This window comes from Triturus cristatus, chromosome 4_2 (genome assembly GCF_964204655.1).
Source record: "Triturus cristatus chromosome 4_2, aTriCri1.1, whole genome shotgun sequence".
Taxonomy (NCBI): Eukaryota; Metazoa; Chordata; class Amphibia; order Caudata; family Salamandridae; genus Triturus; species Triturus cristatus.
The window spans coordinates 621260540-621282000 of record NC_140586.1 but is presented as its reverse complement, the minus strand read 5'-3'; the positions used below and the strand labels follow the sequence as shown (position 1 = coordinate 621282000).

Below are 21461 nucleotides of genomic sequence, written 5' to 3'. Positions count from 1 at the left end.
AAAGAATATCACTATCAACTTGCTTAACGTTAAGGCAAAGATCCACCTTGCAAAGTGAAGAAGGTATAAAGCAGTTAGTCACACCATACAAAAGGACAAGACAATTTCTAATAACAAGAACACCGCACTCCAGGGAAGGAAAATATTCATCCTCTGAAAAGGCATGCTAGTGGGCGGACCAGGAGGGCTGACTTCATAATATAAAAATGTAGACCCTTATATCAGTACTATTTCAACTCCAAGCACACCCTTACTGACAAATTGTCAGAGTGCACTCGATATCAAGGGGCAAAGGAAAAGAACGAAAAGCACAAAGAGGGAAACCACTTACCGTCAGCCTAAATGAGAAGCCATAGTGAAGCGACCCCTTCCCAAGCCAACCTGGAGGGACGGTGGAGGGCAGAGGCACCGAGGATCGAGAAGTCTTATGCAGAAACTGCTGACCAGGCCAAAAGAGCAGGCCACAACATGAGGATACTGGAAATATAAGGAGGAACATACCAAAATATGAGTGGCAGCAGATGGCCAAATATCTATAGAAGCCAACCCAGCTGTATTCAAATATTAATAGAGGGAACCCCATGAGATCAGTCATAGTAAATCATGGGCTGTCCAAATAGGACAATCCAACAAACCGCAAGAAAACCTGAAGAATTCCCAGGAAACACCCTACCGATCAAACACAATAGGAGGATAACATGCCCATGCAGAATAAACTCTAAATGGAATGGAGTAGAAGGCCTGTGAGACCACAAAAACACCACCATAAATATGTAACCTTGCCGAATGCTTCCCTGGAGGAATAGATGCCATGCGGTACTACTCCCCAGAATGGAGGACTGGCGAAATATAGACTTCGTGAAAAATACTAGTGCACACGCTATTGCCGTGAAAAAGAGAAAACAAGGTTGAAATAAGAAGCCCGAAAAGGGGAAGGCCAAAGCTACATCGGGCCCACACCAGTACCACAACATGACTGCATAGAACATTCACATTATCCATGCCCAGATGTAAGAAGGGGAAGACAGCCAGTACAGAGACCCCATACCAGCAAGCTGGTTAAAATGGCAAATATTTGGCATACCCGAGGGCCATGATACGGCAGGAGCACAAACTTTTTACTTTTGTTCTACTGATGTGTTTTTTTGTTGTTGTTGTTTTATTGTTCTCTAATTAACACTGCCTCCCTACTGCTTGAAGAAAAGATATGAGAAAGAAGCAGCATACAGATATCGAGAACTAATCATGGCAGGTGGAAGCACAAAAATCTCGAGTAGACCTCGGATAAGTCATGTTACAACAAAATGAATGAGATAAGAACGTACCAAGAAGGAATAACGATAATTATGTGACAGCACTAGGGAAAACTGGACACTGCCAGGCACACCACAGGAACCTGTGTCCCCCGCATCCCAGTAATACACTCCACAATAGAAAGCCTTCACAACTGTTATAAAAAAAGAAACGCGAGAGATAGGGCCTCACTTTCTGGAGAGATCTATAAAAAGACTTAGTGACAGAACAGACTTACAAGGAGACACAAGACCTTGGTGACAACTGGACTTCATCCCTGGACTCTCAGGTTGAGTGGCAAAGACTTGAATGAAACAGTAGTCCAAGAGTGCTGCTCCAGAGCAACAGGACCATATTGTCAAGACGTTATCAGAGCCCCAACTAATAAAATGGAGGTCTAATGTAGGAAGGGAAAAGATATGCATGCATGAGCTAGCAAAATAGGACTGCCCACTAGGTCCAGGTGCAGTCACTAACTTAGAAAGGGGACCCAGGAAACCAAGAAAAAGAGCAAGGCACGCCACGAAAACCAAGCCCAGCCAAGGAATGACCCCAAATGCAACAGAGAACAGGAGCAGCCAAGGAACTTCAAGGCACCTCATAACACCACCACCAAAATAAAACTGCCAAATATGGAAACTAAAGTCCCAGGGAGGGGCCCTGGAAATAATGTATTTAACCTGTTCCGTCCCTCGGACGCCCGGGAGCCATCCAATGTCATGGTGGGCAAGTGCGGACGGCTCCCGGCCGTCCTAGCACCTACCCACAGGAGAAGCGCTGGCACTCCCCCATGGGCCGCCCATCTACGGGCCCCCACCAGGGATGACAGCGGAAGCCCTTCGGCTGTCCCCCCCCCCCCCTGCCCTCACTCCACGACCAAGTGGCAACGCCATTAGAGGAAACCGAACGCGCCCGAAGCCATTTGCTTCCAGCGCGTCCAGGAGAAACAGGTAAGTTTCTCCCTGGGGAGGTTGGGGGGTATAAACAGAGGCATCTGAGGAAAGGAAAGTGTTTTCCTTTCCTCTGATGTCTCTTTAGAGCATTCCTGCTGTACGATTGCACATGGGGAGGAATCGTGCAGCAGGAATGTCCACTAGACAACAGGGATTTTTTAATTTTTTAGTAGTTTTGTGTTTGGGGGGGGAAGTGGCTCCTTGGGCAAGCGTCGCTCCCCTTTGGGGAGCAATTAGTTTGGCCGTTTCTGCCCCCGTGGGAGGGTAGGTCGGCTCACCAATTTGAATAGTGTGTGCCCCACTAGGGATCTATTTTTATTTTTTCAAATCAGTTTCGTGTTTGGGATGAGCGGCCCCTAGGGCAAGGGTCACTCCACGTTGGGGAGCAATTATTTTGTCAGTTTCTGTTGATTATTTACAATTTTGTTTGCCCCTCTAGGCCACCAGAGTTTTCTTTTCTTCTGATGTTGGGGAGCAGCCCCTTGGGTAAGGGTCGCTTTCCTTTATGAGGGTGATTATTTTGGCCGTTTCTGACCCTTTTGGGGGCAAATAGACCATATGTTTTTAGGCCCATCTGTCCCCAAGGGGGGAAGAAGCCACTAGACACCAGGGTTTTTTAAATGTTGTTGTTGGGGAGTGGCCAATTGGGCAAGCGTCGCTCCCCTTTTACGGGGATGAATATTTTGGCTGTTTCTGAACCCCATGGAGGCTTATAAGCCTTATGCTTTTAGGCCCACCTGCCCGCCAGCTTGGCTGGTGGACTGTGTGTGAACTGGTGCATTATTTGCATATGCGATTGCAATGTTTTATTTCTCCTTTTTATTCTAGTGCAAAGCTTTTGATTCTAGTTTGCGATTTCAGCAGTGGTTGATCTGCAGTTTATGTAGTTGCATGTGTTTGATAAGACAACATTTTTTGTTGCATTTACTCCAAATGAGTATTATTGTTATGCATGATTGAATTTTTTTAAGTAGTGTTATAATAGCAGCATATTTAGTTTATATTTAGAGCGTAAACTTCTTTTTGGATTTGTGCACGATGTGCATTACATTGTCTTATGTGTAATTTTCTTTCTTTTTCAGTGGGATATTGTTGATCCTTGCTGTGTCTGTGGAGACTAGGTGGTAGTGAGTGGAGCGGTGTCTGAAAAGTGAGTGGTATCGTTTTGGAGTACGTAGGACTATGTGATAAAGCCACATTTTGTTTTTGACTTATTTTGCGAAGTGTTTGTTGTTGTTAACTTGTTTGTCAAGTTACCTTTATTAGTAAGGATTATGGCTAGCTGCAGAATTACTACTCAGCAGGTGGCTGGTATGCTTTTTGAATCTTCCTCTGACGCAGAGGAGGAAGTGCAAAAATCTGGCAGTGAGTTTTCTGTCCACGAGGAATCATCCGACGGCGAAGCTACTCTCAGTGCGGATGAAGTGAATGTTGTAGTGGAGGACACTGATGTGTCGATGCTGCAGCAAGAGGCATCTGTATTGCAGCCTGGGGCTGAAAGGCTTCCCATTGGAAGTTCTGGACTCTGGGTTGATCCAAACATGGTGCAGCCGCTGTTGCCGCCCTTTAGTGGTGATGCATGGTGTAGAGTGAATTATGAAACTTTTTTGCCTATACAGTTTTTTAAGTTGTTTATGGATGATGTATTTTTGGCTGAGATTGATGAGCAGACTAATTTGTATGGTGAACAGTATTTAAGGGAGAACAGTGCAGACTTAGGCCCCGCTCTAGAGCTACCCGTGGAATATTTTGATGGGCTAGATAAGGAAGCCATCCCCGTCTTCATTTTGGTCTACCAGTCCTTTGATGGCAACGGACATATTTCCTGCAATTATGAGTCATGATCATTATTTACTTTTGCTTCAGATGCTGCATTTAGTTGATAATGCTTCGGCGTTGCCACAGGATCACCCTGAATGTTACCGTCTTTTAAAGATTCGGCCTGTCCTTGATCACTTTGTAGATCGATTTTCAGAGATCTATAATCCAGGGAAAGAAATAGCTGTTGATGAGTTCTTGGTCCTGTTCAAGGTCCGTTTGGTTTTTACGCAGTACATTCCTAGCAAGAGGGCACATTCTGGAATAAAGATATACATGTTGTCTGAGAGCAGAACACGATATGTCTATAATTTCCAGGTGTACACTGGTAAGGATTCCACTATTGACCCCCCCTGGTTGTCCGTCCACTTTAGGACTTTCAGAGGAAAAGTGTGTGGGAACTTGATAGAGGACCATTTAACAAAGGTCACCATTAGTACCTAGATAACTTCTACACTGCTGTACAATTGTTTAAGGAATTGTTAGAAGTGGACACTCTTGCTTGTGGCACAATCCGCTCTAACCGTAAAGGATACCCAAATGAGCTTGGTTGCAAAAAGCGTGAGAGGGGACAGTGCAGTGCTTTGCATAGTGATGAACTGCTAGCTGTAAAATGTATGGACAGGAGCGATGTCTACATGCGGACTACCATCCATGATGAAAGTACTTTACCTGTGACTGTTTGGGGTCAGGTTGCTGAAGTGCGCAAACCGGTGTGTACTGTAGATTACAATAAGCACATGGGTGGTGTTGATAGAGTAGATCAGAGGTTGGAGCCTTACACTGCTGTTCGTAAGGCTTACATTTGATATAAGAAGTTGGCCGTGCATCTCTTCAACTTAGCAACTTTTAATGCTTTTGTTTTGTTCAAGGAGTGTTCTCCAGCGTCAAGGATGACTTGTGTTCAGTTTCAGGAGTGGTGGAGGATGTGGCTAGAATGAAAGATCGCCACTCTCCCAATATAATTCCTCCCACGCCCCTAAAAAACAATCCCTGTAAGAGATGTAAAGTCTGTTTGCAAAGAAGTATGCGTACGGAGAGTCGTATGTACTCTGCTGTGTGTCCTAATCCTGGGCTGTGTGTGCCCACATGTTTCAGATTGTATCACTCTCAAAAGAGTTTTTGGGAGCAACCGCGAGTCTAATAGTGAACTGCCTGGTGTGTATTGTTTTATATTTATTGTTTCACGGTTGGCATTTGAATGATGTATTTAGTTACCGCTGTTGTGTTTGTAGTTATAGTTTTGTATCTAGTTTCAATTGGTATGTGTTTTCTTTCTTGTTAAAAAAAAATGTGATGACGGCGTGCGTAGACTAGCATTTGGCATGGCGGTGTGCATGGACTGGAACTAGGCTGGCGATGTGTGTGGACTGGCGCTTTGGATAGCGGTGTGCGTGGACTGGCGCTTTGGCTAGCGGTGTGCGTGGACTGGCGCTTTGGCTAGCGGTGTGCACAGCCTAGCGCTTTGGCTAGCGGTGTGCGCAGCCCGGCGCTTTGGCTAGCGGTGTGCGCAGTCTGGCGCTTTGGCTAGCGGTGTGCGCAGTCTGGCGCTTTGGCTAGCGGTGTGCGCAGTCTGACGCTTTGGCTAGCGGTGTGCGCAGTCTGGCGTTTTGGCTAGCAATGTGTGCGCGCAGTCTGGCGCTTTGGCTAACGGTGTGCGCAGCCTGGCGCTGAGCGCAGCCTGGCGCTTTGGCTAGCGGTGTGCGCAGCCTGGCGCTTTGGCTAGCGCTGTGCGCAGCCTGGCGCTCTGGCTAGCAGTGTGCGCAGCCTGGCGCTCTGGCTAGCAGTGTGCGCAGCCTGGCGCTCTGGCTAGCAGTGTGCGCAGCCTGGCGCTCTGGCTAGCAGTGTGCGCAGCCTGGCGCTCTGGCTAGCAGTGTGCGCAGCCTGGCGCTCTGGCTAGCAGTGTGCGCAGCCTGGCGCTCTGGCTAGCAGTGTGCGCAGCCTGGCGCTCTGGCTAGCAGTGTGCGCAGCCTGGCGCTCTGGCTAGCAGTGTGCGCAGCCTGGCGCTCTGGCTAGCGGTGTGCGCAGCCTGGCGCTCTGGCTAGAGGTGTGCGCAGCCTGGCGCTCTGGCTAGAGGTGTGCGCAGCCTGGCGCTCTGGCTAGAGGTGTGCGCAGCCTGGCGCTCTGGCTAGCAGTGTGCGCAGCCTGGCGCTCTGGCTAGCGGTGTGCGCAGCCTGGCGCTCTGGCTAGCGGTGTGCGCAGCCTGGCGCTCTGGCTAGCGGTGTGCGCAGCCTGGCGCTCTGGCTAGCGGTGTGCGCAGCCTGGAGCTCTGGCTGGCGGTGTGCGCAGCCTGGAGCTCTGGCTGGCGGTGTGCGCAGCCTGGAGCTCTGGCTGGCGGTGTGCGCAGCCTGGAGCTCTGGCTGGCGGTGTGCGCAGCCTGGAGCTCTGGCTGGCGGTGTGCGCAGCCCGACGCTTGACTGGCGGTGTGCGCAGCCTGGTGCTTGACTGGCGGTGTGCGCAGCCTGGCGCTTGACTGGCGGCGTGCGCAGCCTGGCGCTTGACTGGCGGCGTGCGCAGACTGGCGCTTGACTGGCGGCGTGCGCAGACTGGCGCTTGACTGGCGGCGTGCGCAGACTGGCGCTTGACTGGCGGCGTGCGCAGACTGGCGCTTGACTGGCGGCGTGCGCAGAATGACGCTTAACTGGCGGCGTGCGCAGAATGACGCTTAACTGGCGGTGTGGGTAGAAAGACGCTTGACTGGCGGTGTGGGTAGAATGACGCTTGACTGGCGGTGTGGGTGGACTGGCGTTTGGCTGGCGGTGTGCGTGGACTGGTGTTTGGCTGGCGGTGTGCGTGGACTGGTGTTTGGCTGGCGGTGTGCATGGACTGGCGTTTGGCTGGCGGTGTGTGCAGACTGGCGCTTGACTGGCAATGTGCGCAGACTGGCGCTTGACTGGCAGTGTGCGCAGACTGACGCTTGACTGGCGGTGTGGGTGGACTGGCGTTTGGCTGGCAGTGTGCGTGGACTGGTGTTTGGATGGCGGGGTGTGTGGACTGGCGTTTGGCTAGCGGTGTGCGTGGACTGGAGCTGTGAGTGGACTGGCGTTTGGCTGGCGGTGTGCGTGGACTAGCGGTGGTCATTACACACACTGCTAGCCAAACGCCACTGCACACACAACGTCAACCGCCAGCCGGTGAGATTGCTGTGTCAGTCAAGTGGGCGTATGAAAGTGATGGGTCCTTGAAAGACGAGGTCTGTTGATGTGAATGTTGTAATGTGCTGGGCCCGTGGCCGACAGTGTGACTGGTCTTGTGTGCGTCACGTATGAAAGGTGTGTGAATGGCCTGTGATGAGGTGTCGTGCCTTGCAGTGGATTTACAACTCACAAGCTGCGAGTCATTGGTTCAGGTTATTTACCTTTTAATTTTTGACACTGCATTTCCTTTTTGTGATATCTTGTTACCAAAATATACGTTTTGAACCTTTCACTCACCCTCGTTTTAAATTCAACCAGTATGTGTGTGTACTTGAGGAACAGAAGGATAGGCAGTCATATTTGTCTTGTCTATCTTTCTGTGCTAAGGTGTAGTTTGTCTCTAGGAAAAATCTACCAACTTTAGATATTTTTGTAAACTAAAAAAAAATGGGAAGTACTGGGTGGTGTGCCTTTCATGTGTCCCAACAACTTTCTTTACTCACAGTGCCATGCATACCTCAAAATGGGACTATAGTCACACATTTCCTTGTGTCAATCTTCCGGTATCAGAAACATCACAATTTTCCTACCACCTAGCGTTCCCCCAGGTCTCCCAATAAAAATGGTACTTCGCTTGTGTGGGTGGGGCCAAGTACCCATGACAGGCAAGGGCTAAAACGTATTGTGGAGATATTAAAATGACCTATCACAAAACGACCTGGTTTTGCGAGGGGGTCACCTGGGTTTTTGGCCCCGGACTCCGAGGCCATCTAGGGAAACCTACCAAACCCAGACATTTTTTTAAAACTAGACACCCAGTGGAGTCCAGGGAGGTATGGCTTGCGTGGACCCCCTAACTTTTTCCTACCCAGAATCCCCTGAAACCTCAAATTTAGTTGGAAAAAACTAATTTTTCTCCTAAGGCTGCTGGACCGGATGTATTACAAATTGAATTATACAAGGTCTTGAAGGAGGTATTGACCCCTACATTGGTGATTCTATTAAACACAGTTTTTTTCTTTTTTAAGTCAAACTTTGCCAAAATCTTGGACTGAAGCCACTATTTCCATAATCTTGAAACCAGGAAAAACCCTCTAAAATGTGAATCATACAGGCCTATATCCCTTTTAAATAATGACTACAAAATCTACACGCAGATCCTAGCAACAAGACGGGGACAAACAACTAGTCACTTGGCCCATGGAGATCAGAAAGGGTTCATCAAGGGAAGGCAGCTACATAATCTAACACATGAATTAAACGAGACCATAGATATAGCCACCCAAGAGAACATTCCCCTCTCCATTTTTACTTTTGATGCCGCGCAAGCTTTCGACCGGATAAATTGTTCTTTTTTTGCGAGAAGTAATAAGCCGATATGGACAAGGAGAGATCTTCTTAAAAGCAGTAACAAATATATATGAATCTCCAATGACAAAAATACTGGTAAATGGCAATCTAACAAAAGATATACAAATTAAAAGAGGTACTCGCCAAGGATGCCCACTCTCGCAATTATTGTTTCATTTTTACATGGAGCCTTTAGCCAACTCATTAAGAAGGGTATGGGGGTTATTCCTTTTAAGTATAAAGGTTGGGGAAATAAAGTGTCATTATATGTGGATGATTAAATCCAAATGTGTCACTCCCCAACATTAAGCTAATAGATGATTTTGGTATAGTTTCGGGGTACCAGATCAACTACCAAAAACCAGAAATCCCGAAACCAGATGCACTACCAAAAACCAGAAATAATGGAATGGAATCAACAAACTCACAACTACTCAGCAAAGAGTAGGATAAAATACCTAGGAATAGAGATACTAAAATATATCAATGAAACAGCCCAAGCAACTTTTGATATGAGAGTGAAGGAGTCAAGGAAACTCTTAAAAGTCTAAAGTGGGTTACCATTGTCCTTTATGAGAAGATCAAATGCAACAAAAAGGACTATTCTACCTAAATTCACTTTTATTTTTAATGCTATCCCGCTCAGATTTAAAATACAATCAATTCAGAAAATACAAGGTGAATTAAACAGTTTTATCTGGGCCTCCAAGGGAGTAAAAATAGCATGGAGAAAGCTGCACAGAAAAAAACAACAAGGAGGTATTTCCTAATCTATTATAGAGCGTTTTTTAAATTTAAGAATATAAGATTACTACCTAAAGATTATTTATTCCACACCCCTTATTACAAAACACTAGAAGGGGGTTGCTGTCTATACAAGTTAGGACACCCAAAATACTTTAAAAAAATTTAGGTTGAAGGTTCTAAATAATGCTTGTAAACAATAGTATCAGATTAGTAAACTGCTAAAAAATCCCATACTACAGTAATTACGCTCCAATCTGGGAATCCCCAGGCACTCCAGAATGCTTAAAAGACAAGCTGGCAACTTCTATAAGAGACGTGGGTAAGGTTATAAATGAAATACTGGGACAAAATCTAGAGGTAAGTATTTTTGGAGTTGTGAGGTAGGGGTCTAGTCACTTTAAATGACAAGCAAAAAAGCCTATTTGTACTAATTCTACTCGCTAGACGGGAGATTTGTATAAAATGGATAATTATAAACCCCCAATGGTTGAAGAATGGTTGACATCAGTGCTTAAATTTTAAAAACTAGATCACAGGAGAGAGAACAAAAAACAGACAAAATTTTGGGAGATATGGGATAGGAATAGGAAAGGGTAGGAGGAAGGGATATGGTAGGAAGAGAGGCCCTATGATTACCTACAATGCAATAAAAATAAAAGTAAAAATCTGGGACTCCACCATGGTGGAGACACGAGTAATTTTCCCAGTAGATTTGGAGATCATGAGAGAGACCCTCATCTCAAGGAAGAATTCTTGCTACTACACATGATGAGGTGAGGTCTTGCTGGTAAAGTTTCGAAAAGAGGGATTTTGTCTTACTTTATTGCACAAGATGAGGACAAAAAGATAAAGGAAAAATAATGAATGGAAGTAAGATGGAGCTTCTTTGCTGTCCCCCTAGCAAAATCCCCACACCCTTATCCTCTAACTTCTGGCCTCTGCCCACAGAAGCTCCGTTGGGCAACTCAACTGTGGTACGAAACCTAGGGGTAGTTATAGACAAAAGCCTCTCTATGGAAAAGTAAGTGAATGGAATCACTTGGACTTGTTTCGCACTGATTCGCTCCCTCAGGAAGCTATACCCACTGCTTGATTTTCCAGCTAGAGCATTGATTTCTAGAGGTGTAATATCAAGTAGGCTGGACTATTGTAACGCCCTTCTATTAGGAGCTCCAAGCTTTTTACTAAAAAAGTTACTCTTCTGCTACAAATGCCCTTAAAGATCTTCATTGGCTGCCTATTAAACAGAGAATAATATTTAAATCACCCTGTATTGTACACAGGGCATTACACAACAAAGGACCAAAACCTTTACAAGCCAAACTAAGGAAATATACCCCCTGGCAGACTCTTTCAATCAGCTACAGCTAACTATGTTCAAGAATATAGATTTAAAAAAGTTCGACAGGGAGGTCGAGCCTTTACTGCAAGAGCAGCTCAGATATGGAATACACTGCCAGCCTCATTGAGATCCCATACTGATCTGCTTGTGCTTAGAAAGACCTTGAAAACCTGGCTCTTTTCTCTCTAATAGTCATGTTCTGCTTCTTTAGACTTATTCCAGTTGACTCCCTTACATAGTGGTTTAGCTAGCGCCAGGATACCATTTTTGGTCACACTGCGCATTATACATACAAAATACAAATACAAGAGTAGTGCAATCATGTTTTTTTATATTTACGAATAAACCCTGCATATATATGTCTTTTAACTAGCCACAGACGACTGGATCAAAAGCCTTCGCTGTATCAAATCAGACTCAGAGTACCAAACGTGACTCACCTCTATGCCTCAAGTGTTGTACGGATATGGGGGCTCGACTATACACAATTTGGCACTGCAGGGCCCTTAAGGGGTTTTGGGAGGTGTTGAGTTCCCAGATTTTACTTAAGCCATGTATTGCACTATTAAATATGATAGATAGCCTCGACCTGTCGAGATATCAGAAATTATTCTTTAGTGTGGCCAAATGCAACATAACCTAAACCTTGCACACTCCAACTACTCTGAGCATCATGAAATGGTAACAAGGTCTCAACGAATCCAGGGTGTTTTGGAGGACTTGATATGCAAAGCTAGGAGATGTCCGATAAAACAAGTAGGGGTGTGAGGGTCCTGGGCCCAATATTGAGGGATTGTAAATTGACTGATGTCTAGATGGTGCTATGACATGACTGCAATTGAGGGTTGCATTAGTGGCACTGTTGATTATTTGGCTAATGATGACTTACGTTCTACTTTATAGACAAGGGAGACCTTTCTTTGTTGACTTTTGTATTACCCTTATTATTGATACTGTTCGATTACAATCTGCTGTTTCAGACGATCAATACAATGACACCTTCTGTATGTCCCAAACTGTGTGTGTATGCTCCTTTAAATTGCACATAAATCAAAATTACAAAAACAAATACAAGATAGAGAAAGGCACAAGAGTGTAGATAAAAGGGTGGGCAAAAAGAGAAAGAAAAGCAATGATGAGAGCTTAGGGAAAAAAAGGTCACACACACCCACCCAACCACCAGGGATGGAAATCATGGAAAAGGTAGAAGAGAAGGCGCTGAAGGGCGTAGGTCTAGGAGCATTATCTATCGGAACCAAATGATTAGTTTCATGAAGAATGTTTGTATACCTTCCAGCCCTGTAACTGAAAGGCTATTTCAGAAAAATTAAATGGTTACACTTATTAAAATATAGATTTGAATCAAAAGATTTCACGCCGCAACTGGCATATTAAATGCTACTAGTGGGCCTGCAGAACTGATTGTGCCACCCACTTCAGTAACCCTTCAAACATGGCTCAGGCCGGCCATTGCAGAGCCAGTGTGTGCAGTTTTAAACTGCCAAGTCGAATTGCCAAGTTAAACCTCTTGCCAGGCCCAAACCTCCATTCCAATACCTATAAGGAACCAGGAGGTAGGCACTAGATAGCCCCAAGGGCAGGGTGCAGTATATTTACAAAGAAGGGCATTTACTTTCATGTTTTATATGTCCTGGAAAAACTATTAGATTATTATTTCAATACTGTAAAGGCCTATCCCTCCCATAAGTTAACATTGGGATTACCTTATTACATTTTAGAAGTCATTTCGAATTGGAAAAAGACAGACATTTTAAATTTGGTGTCTCTGCACAATTTAAAAATCACAACTTGTTGTAATGTTGGATTTTAAATGCAAGTTTGAAAATGCCACTTTTTTCTTACTTTAACCATTCTGTGTCTTCTGCCTGGGGTAGGTGACAGCTTGGCTTTGTGCATTCCCTCCAGACAGCCACAAACAAAGGGAGCTTAGGTGTGACTGATGGGCCATCAACATCCTGATGGGTGATCCTGGGCAGGATGTGAGAGAGGAGCCGACACTTGCACCTGAATTGGTTGTGCTTGTCCCCACACAAGGGGCTGCATACCCCCTGTACTAAATCTGGAGCCGGAGGGGGCAGGGATTTTGTGCACTTCAAAGGCCTCTCTGTAAAGTCTCCCCCACTTCAAAGGCACAACTGAATACAAGTACTGGACCCCTGACACCACTAACTCAGTACACTTCTGGACCGGAGAATACTCTGCCAAGAAAGAGGACTGCTGAGCTTCTGAATGGACTGTCACTCTGCTGGACTTTACTGGACTCCTGCTGTCTGCTGCCATCCTTGCCAGGGAGTGAGAAGGACTGGACCTGCATCTCTACACCCCGGAACCAAAGTGACTACAAGGGCTTGCTTCCTGTTCTGAAGTCTCAGGGACATCAAATACTTTGCACAACATTGTTACAGAACCTGGACTCTGTCACCACTTGGCAGGGCAAGACTCACAGTTGGCAATCAACTTCTGGGCACCTTAGTGGGTTTTCAGTGCTGTTCCATCAACATCCACGCATCATCGTCATTGCTCCAGTCGGAACCGACACATCTACACACAAAGCCGATGCATCGCTGCAGAGGACAAAGACATCGGACCCCTGGCTGCGTGGCTCGATGACGACGCTTCGCCTACATCTCAAGAAGCTGATGCATTTCGAGTGACTTGGAACTGCCACATCGCTTACATCCAGAGGGATCGACGACTATGTATTGCCTCCTCTGCTCCTCTGCCCCGTCGACGGCGAAACAAGGTACTTTTACAGTAGGACAAGGTGGTAGGTATCCGACCCACGCTCCATCGCGGTTGGCCTGAACTTATGGAATTCACCCGGTCAAGCACAACCAGATAGTCCTGGTTGGCGCTTTCTGCTGTTAAGCACTATATTTGCAGATATTATTTAAAAAGTCATAACTCTTTAAAAAAAGTCATAGTTCTTGGATTTTGTTGTTTTGGTCTTGTTTTGTTCAATAAATTAACTCTATTTTTGTAACCAGGTGTGATATATTTTTATATGATGTTTCGACTGTTTCTGTAATAAATGTTGCACAAATACTTTACAAATTGCCTCTTAAGTTAAGCCTGCCTGCTCGGTGCTAAGCTACTAGAGAGTGAGTACAGGTTCATTTATGGTATATATAGGACTTACCCTGACTAGGATTCTGGTTCCTGCATGGACAGGTTGCATACATTGGCCAACCAGAAACCCCATGTTCATTTTACCCTTCTATCTTTGTAGAAATATGATCCACATACTTCGTTTTCAATCACCGATTAATGTTTAGTAAAATACGTTAGTCATTATTTGGTAATTGGATTAACTGCTTTTGATGTTGCACATATATATAGTGAAAACCTTTTTTTTTTAACATTTTCAAGAATTGTCTCATTATGAACAAATAAAATAATTATCTACTCATACCTATATTCCAATGCTTTTAACGTAGTTATGGCATGCAAGTTGACACTGGACTCACTTGGCAGGGTCATAGCATTGACAACAGATCCATCATGTTTGTCGGTAGGAGGATCTGTAATGAAGATAAAACTGTTAATGTTGCATGTATTTTAACATCTCTTGTACAAGTCTCCCATCTACTAAATCCCAGTATAAAATGTAGACTGATAACTGCATAGCTGTTCTCTGGAACTAGAATTTCATAATCCAAACCTCAAGCGGTGAAGTCCCCAAAACAAAAAGTGGTACTGAACTGCCCCTAGCTAAAGCAGTAAAGACAAACATCGTAACAACAAGCATTGGCAATGTCAATAGGTCTGGCTTTACAAGAATGTTGCATGGCAAAGTAAAACATTACAAGTAAATAGCATGGGAGTAAACATGCATATGTGAGGAAGCAAAGAACTGTAGAATAATACTGGTCTAGGTTAAAAGTGCTGGTGACCGTTGTACTGTCAAGCTAGACCTAAAAATCCACATAGATTAACGAATGCCGTCCTTGCATCTGTGCTACTGTGAGAAAGTGGCTCTGTATATACTGTTCCCAAATAGGTACAGTGTGTACAGAGTCCACAGTCCCCAGAGGTTTGGCAGAGGTTAAAGTTAGATATAACCATACTCTCTAAAGTGGTAGCTTGGAGGAGTAAGGCAGTATCAGAGGACAGTGTAAAGCATTTGTTGTACACACTCAGTCAGCAATGGTCTCACACACTCAATAACTGAACTCTAGGCCAATGGTTTATATAAAAAAAATATATGTGTGTTTTATTTTAGAACCAACAATAGGTATTAAAATATACTTTCTCAGAATGAGATGCTTTAGGTAAATACTTTTGCAATATGCAATTGACTTCTGTAAATACTGGTTACAGGTTGTTGCAATAGGCAACACAATTTCAAACACAATAATGCATTGAGCTCAATGGAAGTTTTAAGTTATTTGCAATAGATTACTTTCAGGATTACTTTTGTAACTCCAGGACTGGATCCTAGATTCAGTCCTTGGACAGTTCTTAGAAACAAGTGGTAAAAGTCGACTTAGTTACTGTTGTGATTTTTAGGCAATATTTTGCTATTTTAAAAGTTGACAGTAGAAATTTCATAGAAAACAGTCAATGATCCCCTATGGGAGAAAATTCAAGTTGCAGGTATAGTATGTTCTCGTTACTTTTGTAATCCAGTACTGGGTTCCTAGACTCAGTACTGGGACCTCTATCTAAAACAGGTAAGTAATTACGTTTTCACTGTTGGTACGATTTTTAAAGAATATTTGTAGTTTGCAAAAATCGACAGAAGAAATTTCACAGATAAACAGTCAATGATTTCCTATGGAAGAAAATTGTGTTAATGGTAAGTACGGTTGTGAATATTTTTCAGGGTCAGTGCTGGGCACCAAGATCCAGCACTGGGAGATCTCCTAATAGCAGGTGAGTATTTTCATTTTCGTTACTCGGTTGATTTTTGGTGAATATTTTAAGTTTTAGAAACTCCACACTTAGAAGGAATTTCAGAAGAAACCAGTCAATGTTACCCTATGGATGAAAATTGGGTTATCGGCTTTTGGGTAAGTACTCGACTGGCAGAGTTAAGGTTCTGGGCACAGACTCAGGGGTCTCCCAAGGTCAGGTAAGTACAGTTGTTACACCCTCAGCGGCACAGGGGCAGCCGGGTGCAGAGTGAGTTAGGCCCAATGTTATCCTACGGGAGGCAGGAGGGCCTTGGTTGGTGGCTGCTGACTAGCAGGCCATGCGGCTGTGGGAGCTGGGCTCCTGGTCACTTGCTCAGGGCAAATGGGGAAGTAGATAGGTGTAGGGGTTACACTGCCAGGGCCACTCGGGCGGCTGGGTGCAGGGTGCTTTTGAGCCTTCGAGCGCTCAATGGATTCCAATGGGAAAGCTCCTGGTTGAAAAAAAGGCTGCAAGCTCGGGGACGAAGATTCTTCAGGTGCCACCACCACTACAAGAGGTAAGTTGGGTAGTTGGAAGATAGGTGGGTACCCAGGAGTTGGGCACAGGGGGCCTCTGTTGATCGCGGTTGGGGGGGGTACCTGGTTCTGAGGCTGCAGGCGTCATCAGGAGCGACGAGGTGAGTCCTTGGGTGCCGGATTCGAGGTCACAATCACCGGGGGGACGTCCTCGGGGTCCTTGTTCACTCCGGCACAGGCCAGGCTTGGCGGGTGCAGAGTGTGCAGGGTTCGCGGTTCTGGGCTGATGCCAGGGGTTAGAAGCTGGTTTTGAGCAGAGCCTCTGCTCATGGAGTCCCAGGTGCTTAGAGACAAAAGGTAGGCAGGTCCTCCGGGGTTTGTGAGGTTGCTGGCCACAAGACGTGCCGGGATGTAGCAGGAGCAGGTTCGAGGGTCGACAGGCCGGTAGGGCTGGGGCCAAAGCAGTTGGTGTCTTCCTCTTCTTAGCAGCTGCATGGCAGGTCTTCTTTCTTCTTGCTCTTCTTTGTTTTTGGGAATCTGAGGAAGGAGGGTTCAGGGTGCCGCTAAATACTAGATTTAGGGGTGGTTACAGGTAGGTAAAGGGCAGGGACCAATGGGTCCCTGTCCTGGGGTGGGTACACCCCCTATTCTGCCACTCTCCTGTGGGAGGGGGCAGTAGCCTAGTCCTGATTGGGCAGGGCCTCCCATCTTCAAGATGGCGAGGGCCCGGAGATGTGCTTCACCTCGCCTCGCCCATCTGAGGGGTGGGGTTGGCAGGCTGGCACATCCCCTGTCCTTATTTGGGGTTTCTGGCCAGGCTTCCCGCCAGAGTGGGGGAAGCAATTGGCCTGGGGAAGCTCACGGAGGCGGCATGCCTTTGAAGCTTCCCCCTGTCCATCCTCGGGGAGGAGACATAGCACCTCGCCCAGGATGTGCATTGTTGCAGGCCCAGGAGAGCGGGGGCTCTCCTACCCAGGGGTCCAGCAACATGTCTGCTGTGTGGCAGCCTAGGCAGCCTCTCAGACCAGACGTGGATTGTAGGTTAGGTTTTAGGGGGCATCTCTAAGATGCCCTCTGTGGTGCTTTGTACATTAAATCCCACACTGGCATCAGTGCGGGTTTAATGTGCTGATAAGTTTGATACCAAACTTCTCAGTCTTCAGTGTTGCCATTATGGTGCTGTGGAGTTCGTGTTTGACGAGCTCTCAGCACCATGTACTCTTAAATGGCAGCACCGCACTTACAGTGCCCAGGAATGGACCTGGGTACTATAGGGGCACAGGGCTCATTCTCCTGTGCCCACACCACTGGCATAGGGCACCCAGCTAGAGGGGTGGCTGATGTATGCCAGGGCAGTGTCGGTGGTGGGCATGGCACACAGGGATGTGTGCCATGTCGACTCTTTGTTTTGTCTTGTACCCAGACACTCAGCCTGCAAGGGCAGTGTGTGTGTGTTAGGGTACAGGGCCTCTAAGGGTGGCACAATGAGTGCTGCAGCCCTTAGAGGCCTTCCCTGGTCACAAGGCCCTGGGTACCCAAGGTACCATTTACCAGGGGCTGACATGTGGCCAGTGTTGGCCAATTTGGGTTTGAGGTTTTTAGGGAAGGAACATAGGCCCTGGGCACCTGATTGGCAGGAGTCCAGGGCCCACTCAGTCAAAGTACATTCAGCAAAAAGTGGGGGCATACCATGCAAGAAAGATGGCACTTTCTCACAGCTACTGCAAAAGAAAAAAATAATTATTTTGTTATTTAAGATATTTTTACAGTTTAGCAATGTCTTGTGTGTGCCCCTGAAAGTTTAGGCTCAGGGAGCTGGATGAATAAACGAAATTATACAAGCTGTGTGGAGGGCAGGAACCTTTTTGTACAAACACACAACTTCTGCCCAATCAAAACATGTATTACTGGCTTCCACCATATGGGTGGAGCCAAACACACCTCTAGATGTTAGACCCAGGGAGGACTTTGGTTTAGTCAAATCTGCTGATCATCTTTCTCTGACATCAATTTTTGTTTGTACTCATAGTGCTAGCAAACATTTAGAAAGCAAGATGTTTGTTAACTCTAGAACCAGGAGACCAGAATACAAATGCTGGCTCTTCAACTTGACCATATGGCATTATCTTCTAACTGATTAACGTTACTCAACTGCACTTAAGTTTCCTTATCTGCCAAAACTGGGAACACTTAAATTACCATGTGCTGTTATACTGACAAAAAGGGCAGGATTAAGAAACAACCAAAGTACAGAGCATGCTTGAAGCAGCTATGCAGAAAACGCCCATACTGAAAGACAATGGCAAAATGGTACCTATTTCGAGAGGCATATACAACGATCATAAATTTGTAGAAGAACAACATTTTTGTTCTTTCTTAGGTATCCTATAAAGCATGACTTCCAACAAGTTGACCCTGGATTGATATGCCGGGAAATCTCCTACACACTTGCCTCTTGACCTACCAAAGAGCTACCTGCAATGACGGAGTTCAATGAGTTCTAACAAATGGGTACAAGTATGAAAGTCGCTCACAACTTGTGTAGCTGGCGTCCCTAACATCTTTCCCTTTGTTCCCAAGACTTCTCATGACAGATTGGTGCCCCTAGGGTCAGACCTAGGGTAAGCCACAAGATGGGAGATCCCCCTAAATTGGAGGGGAGATCCCTCCTCTGTTAAGCCCTCTCAGTCACCGCGGGCCAAGTCATGACTCTTGGCAGAAGATTCTTGTGGACCTAAGTGCACCCAGGAGATTGGTCTACTAGTCTCCCAATGTAAATTGAAGTCCAGAACCTCCAGATCAACGGAGGTCCGCTTGTGGGTATATATTTTTTCCGTCAACTAGAATGTCTGCGAACACTGAACTAAATTATTGCTGGCATAACCCTTTGCAAGCATTAGTGTGCATGAGTTATGATAAAGGACTTCACAAACTTTAACTGTGTGCCCGTTTTTAGAGTGAGCCAAAACAGGGGTAAAACTACTTACACTCAAAGAAAACAAAATCTGGCATTCTTGCAGCAAGAATTTGCCATACACATCACGGGTTGTGTGCATGTTACCATGTACTCATGGGAAGTGTCTAGAACAACAGTGACTGATTAAAGACATCTGTGCAGCATCCAGTAGCTCACGGGTCTCTTGGCACATTATCAACTGTCCACAACGTTTAGCCATGAGCAGTGGCAGTTCGTTGAAAGCCCTGATCTTTGACCATGCCCTATATCCCCTTTGTGGAAAACCCTGCTTGTGCCTAGGCAGGGTTTGCTGCTGGGCCAGCTCTGCTACCAGCTTCCCATGCAGAAAACCTCCACATTCTTTAGCCATGTTGAAATTCTATGTCAGGACAAGAGGCTCAGACTATGCATTTTTGTCTCTGCTTTATTCCAAGAGCAGCCGTATGAAAACAGCACTACTCAATTACATTTCCTATGAACAAAGGGAATAACCAATGATCCAAATAACAACCAATCATATAAGATGCAATCCATGACATTGTGTTGCAAACAATCCTCCTCCTCTTCGCAGCTCCGCTGGTAAGTTAAGTACTTCTCCTGGTGCTCTTTATATATATTAACTGTGCACGCAAGTTAATTGGATAATTCAGGTTTTGTTATGTGGCGCATGTATATGGTAATATAATTATCTTTGCTTATTTAGATGCGGCGCCAGCTGCAAGATTGTCTGTTCGTCAGCCTAGGTATCACCACTTGGCCGTGGCTTGGACTCATCCATGGTAGGGTCCTCCGACTGCCAGAGAGGACTGTGGGAACTGTGCCGAGTGGAGTGTCTCTCTTCTCCGCTGACCAGAAAAACTATATGTATTAGACTACGTGAAGCCCCAAAGATGTGCTAGGAGCCAAACAGAAGGAAAACCTTATTGTCTGCAGTGACACCACAGAATCGGGGTCTGCACTGATTTTAAATATTTAGAAGTCTCAGTTTCGATGGTGGCGCAAAAAGATGTAACAGTCTGCCGGTGGCATATCAGACGAACATGGTCACATAGCGTAGATAAGCAATACCCATCTGTCTGGAGCAAATGTTCCTCTTGGTGTTTGGAACCAGCTTCGATCCCATGGGGGCCGACATTCTACATGTCCTAAATTTTCTTTCAGAACTGGTGTCTTATGAGAATGCCTGAAGGTCAGTAAATTCTTTCAAATCAGCCATCTCAGCAGGAGATGCGATGGTGGTTGGCGTAGCATTTGGATAACACCCTATAGTGTGTTGACTGCTTAGAAGAGTATGACTTTGTTACCCTCTGCTTCTAAGCACTGAGGCTTGTGGGATGTCAATCAGGTCCTTAAACTCTTCCCCTCTGGGCAACATAATATGTTCTTATCCAGGAAGGAACTTTCCTGTAAGTTAGCCATACTGTTATGCTGGGTAACCTGTAGAAGAGTATTGGACATCAGAGCACTGGACATCAGACGCTGGATGTTTATTCATATGGAGTCACTTTTACTATCTCTAGACATTCGAAGAGTAACACCAGGACTGTATCATACCTAAAATTTAAAGTTACGCCCAAACTCTATTTGCCCAATGCATTAAGGTTTATGAGAACATGACTGAAGATCTCAGACCTGCAAGGGTACCAAAGTTTTTGATTGCAATCAAAAACCCTTTCAAGGCAGTTATAACACAAACTATCTCTAGATGGGTTAGATAGGTGATGCAAGAAGAAGTGATTGACTTGTCTATAATAAGGCTCTCTACGCCAGGGGTGCTATGACCTATAAGACATTCTTTTAAGCAGATTGTTTAGAGGAGGTTTTGAAAACTGTAGTTCGGTTGCCCGAGTCCACATTTAAACATTTCTATTTTAAGCCAATTGACAGTATGGAATCCTTAGCGGTTCAAAAGCTTTAAACGAGCAATTTCTGAGCCTCCGGTCCTGACTAGCTAACCTGATGAAAACTCAAAACTCCATTAAGGAAACAAAGGCAAGTATTATTCCACTCACTGGAATACACTCCTTATGGATCTGTGATGCATCCACTCAAGAGTTACAGGTAGTATATCTCACTAAACACACAAGTCACAATTACACTGTTCACAGTACTTTCATGTGTGGTAAGACTACGCTGTGTTTATATGACTATTAATTTTTGGTTATAATTTGGAAATAATGTTCATTCAGTTAATTACTTGATTTTCTGTTTCCTAGCAGTGGAACAGAAACAAGAGAGATCAGGGTTATGGAATAACTTTTCGGTCGCACAAATAAATCAGAGGAGGGTCGTTGGTAAAACCAAGTTCAATGCAGAAACAAAGTTGAAATGTGAGTACCTGCACTCTGAACTCTACTTCTTAGATATTTCAGAAGTTCTTGTGTTCCTTTCTGAAAGCGTAAAAACAATGATTTTAGTCTGTAATCCAATATAGAAATTAATTGACAACACAGCAAGCAAATCATATTTATA

The 21461-nt window shown here is 45.4% G+C and overlaps 1 protein-coding gene across 1 annotated transcript in view; it reads right to left on the bottom strand.

Moving 5' to 3' along the window:
- The window catches only part of LRRC40 (leucine rich repeat containing 40), a 354024-nt gene that overhangs the window by 91917 nt on the left and 240646 nt on the right, over positions 1-21461 (bottom strand). The window contains exons 9-10 of the mRNA XM_085602291.1: positions 21328-21379; positions 14074-14182 (exon numbers count right to left, since the gene is read on the bottom strand). Of these exons, the coding sequence (XP_085458417.1) occupies positions 14074-14182; positions 21328-21379 (161 nt within the window). The remainder of the gene's footprint in view (positions 1-14073; positions 14183-21327; positions 21380-21461) is intronic.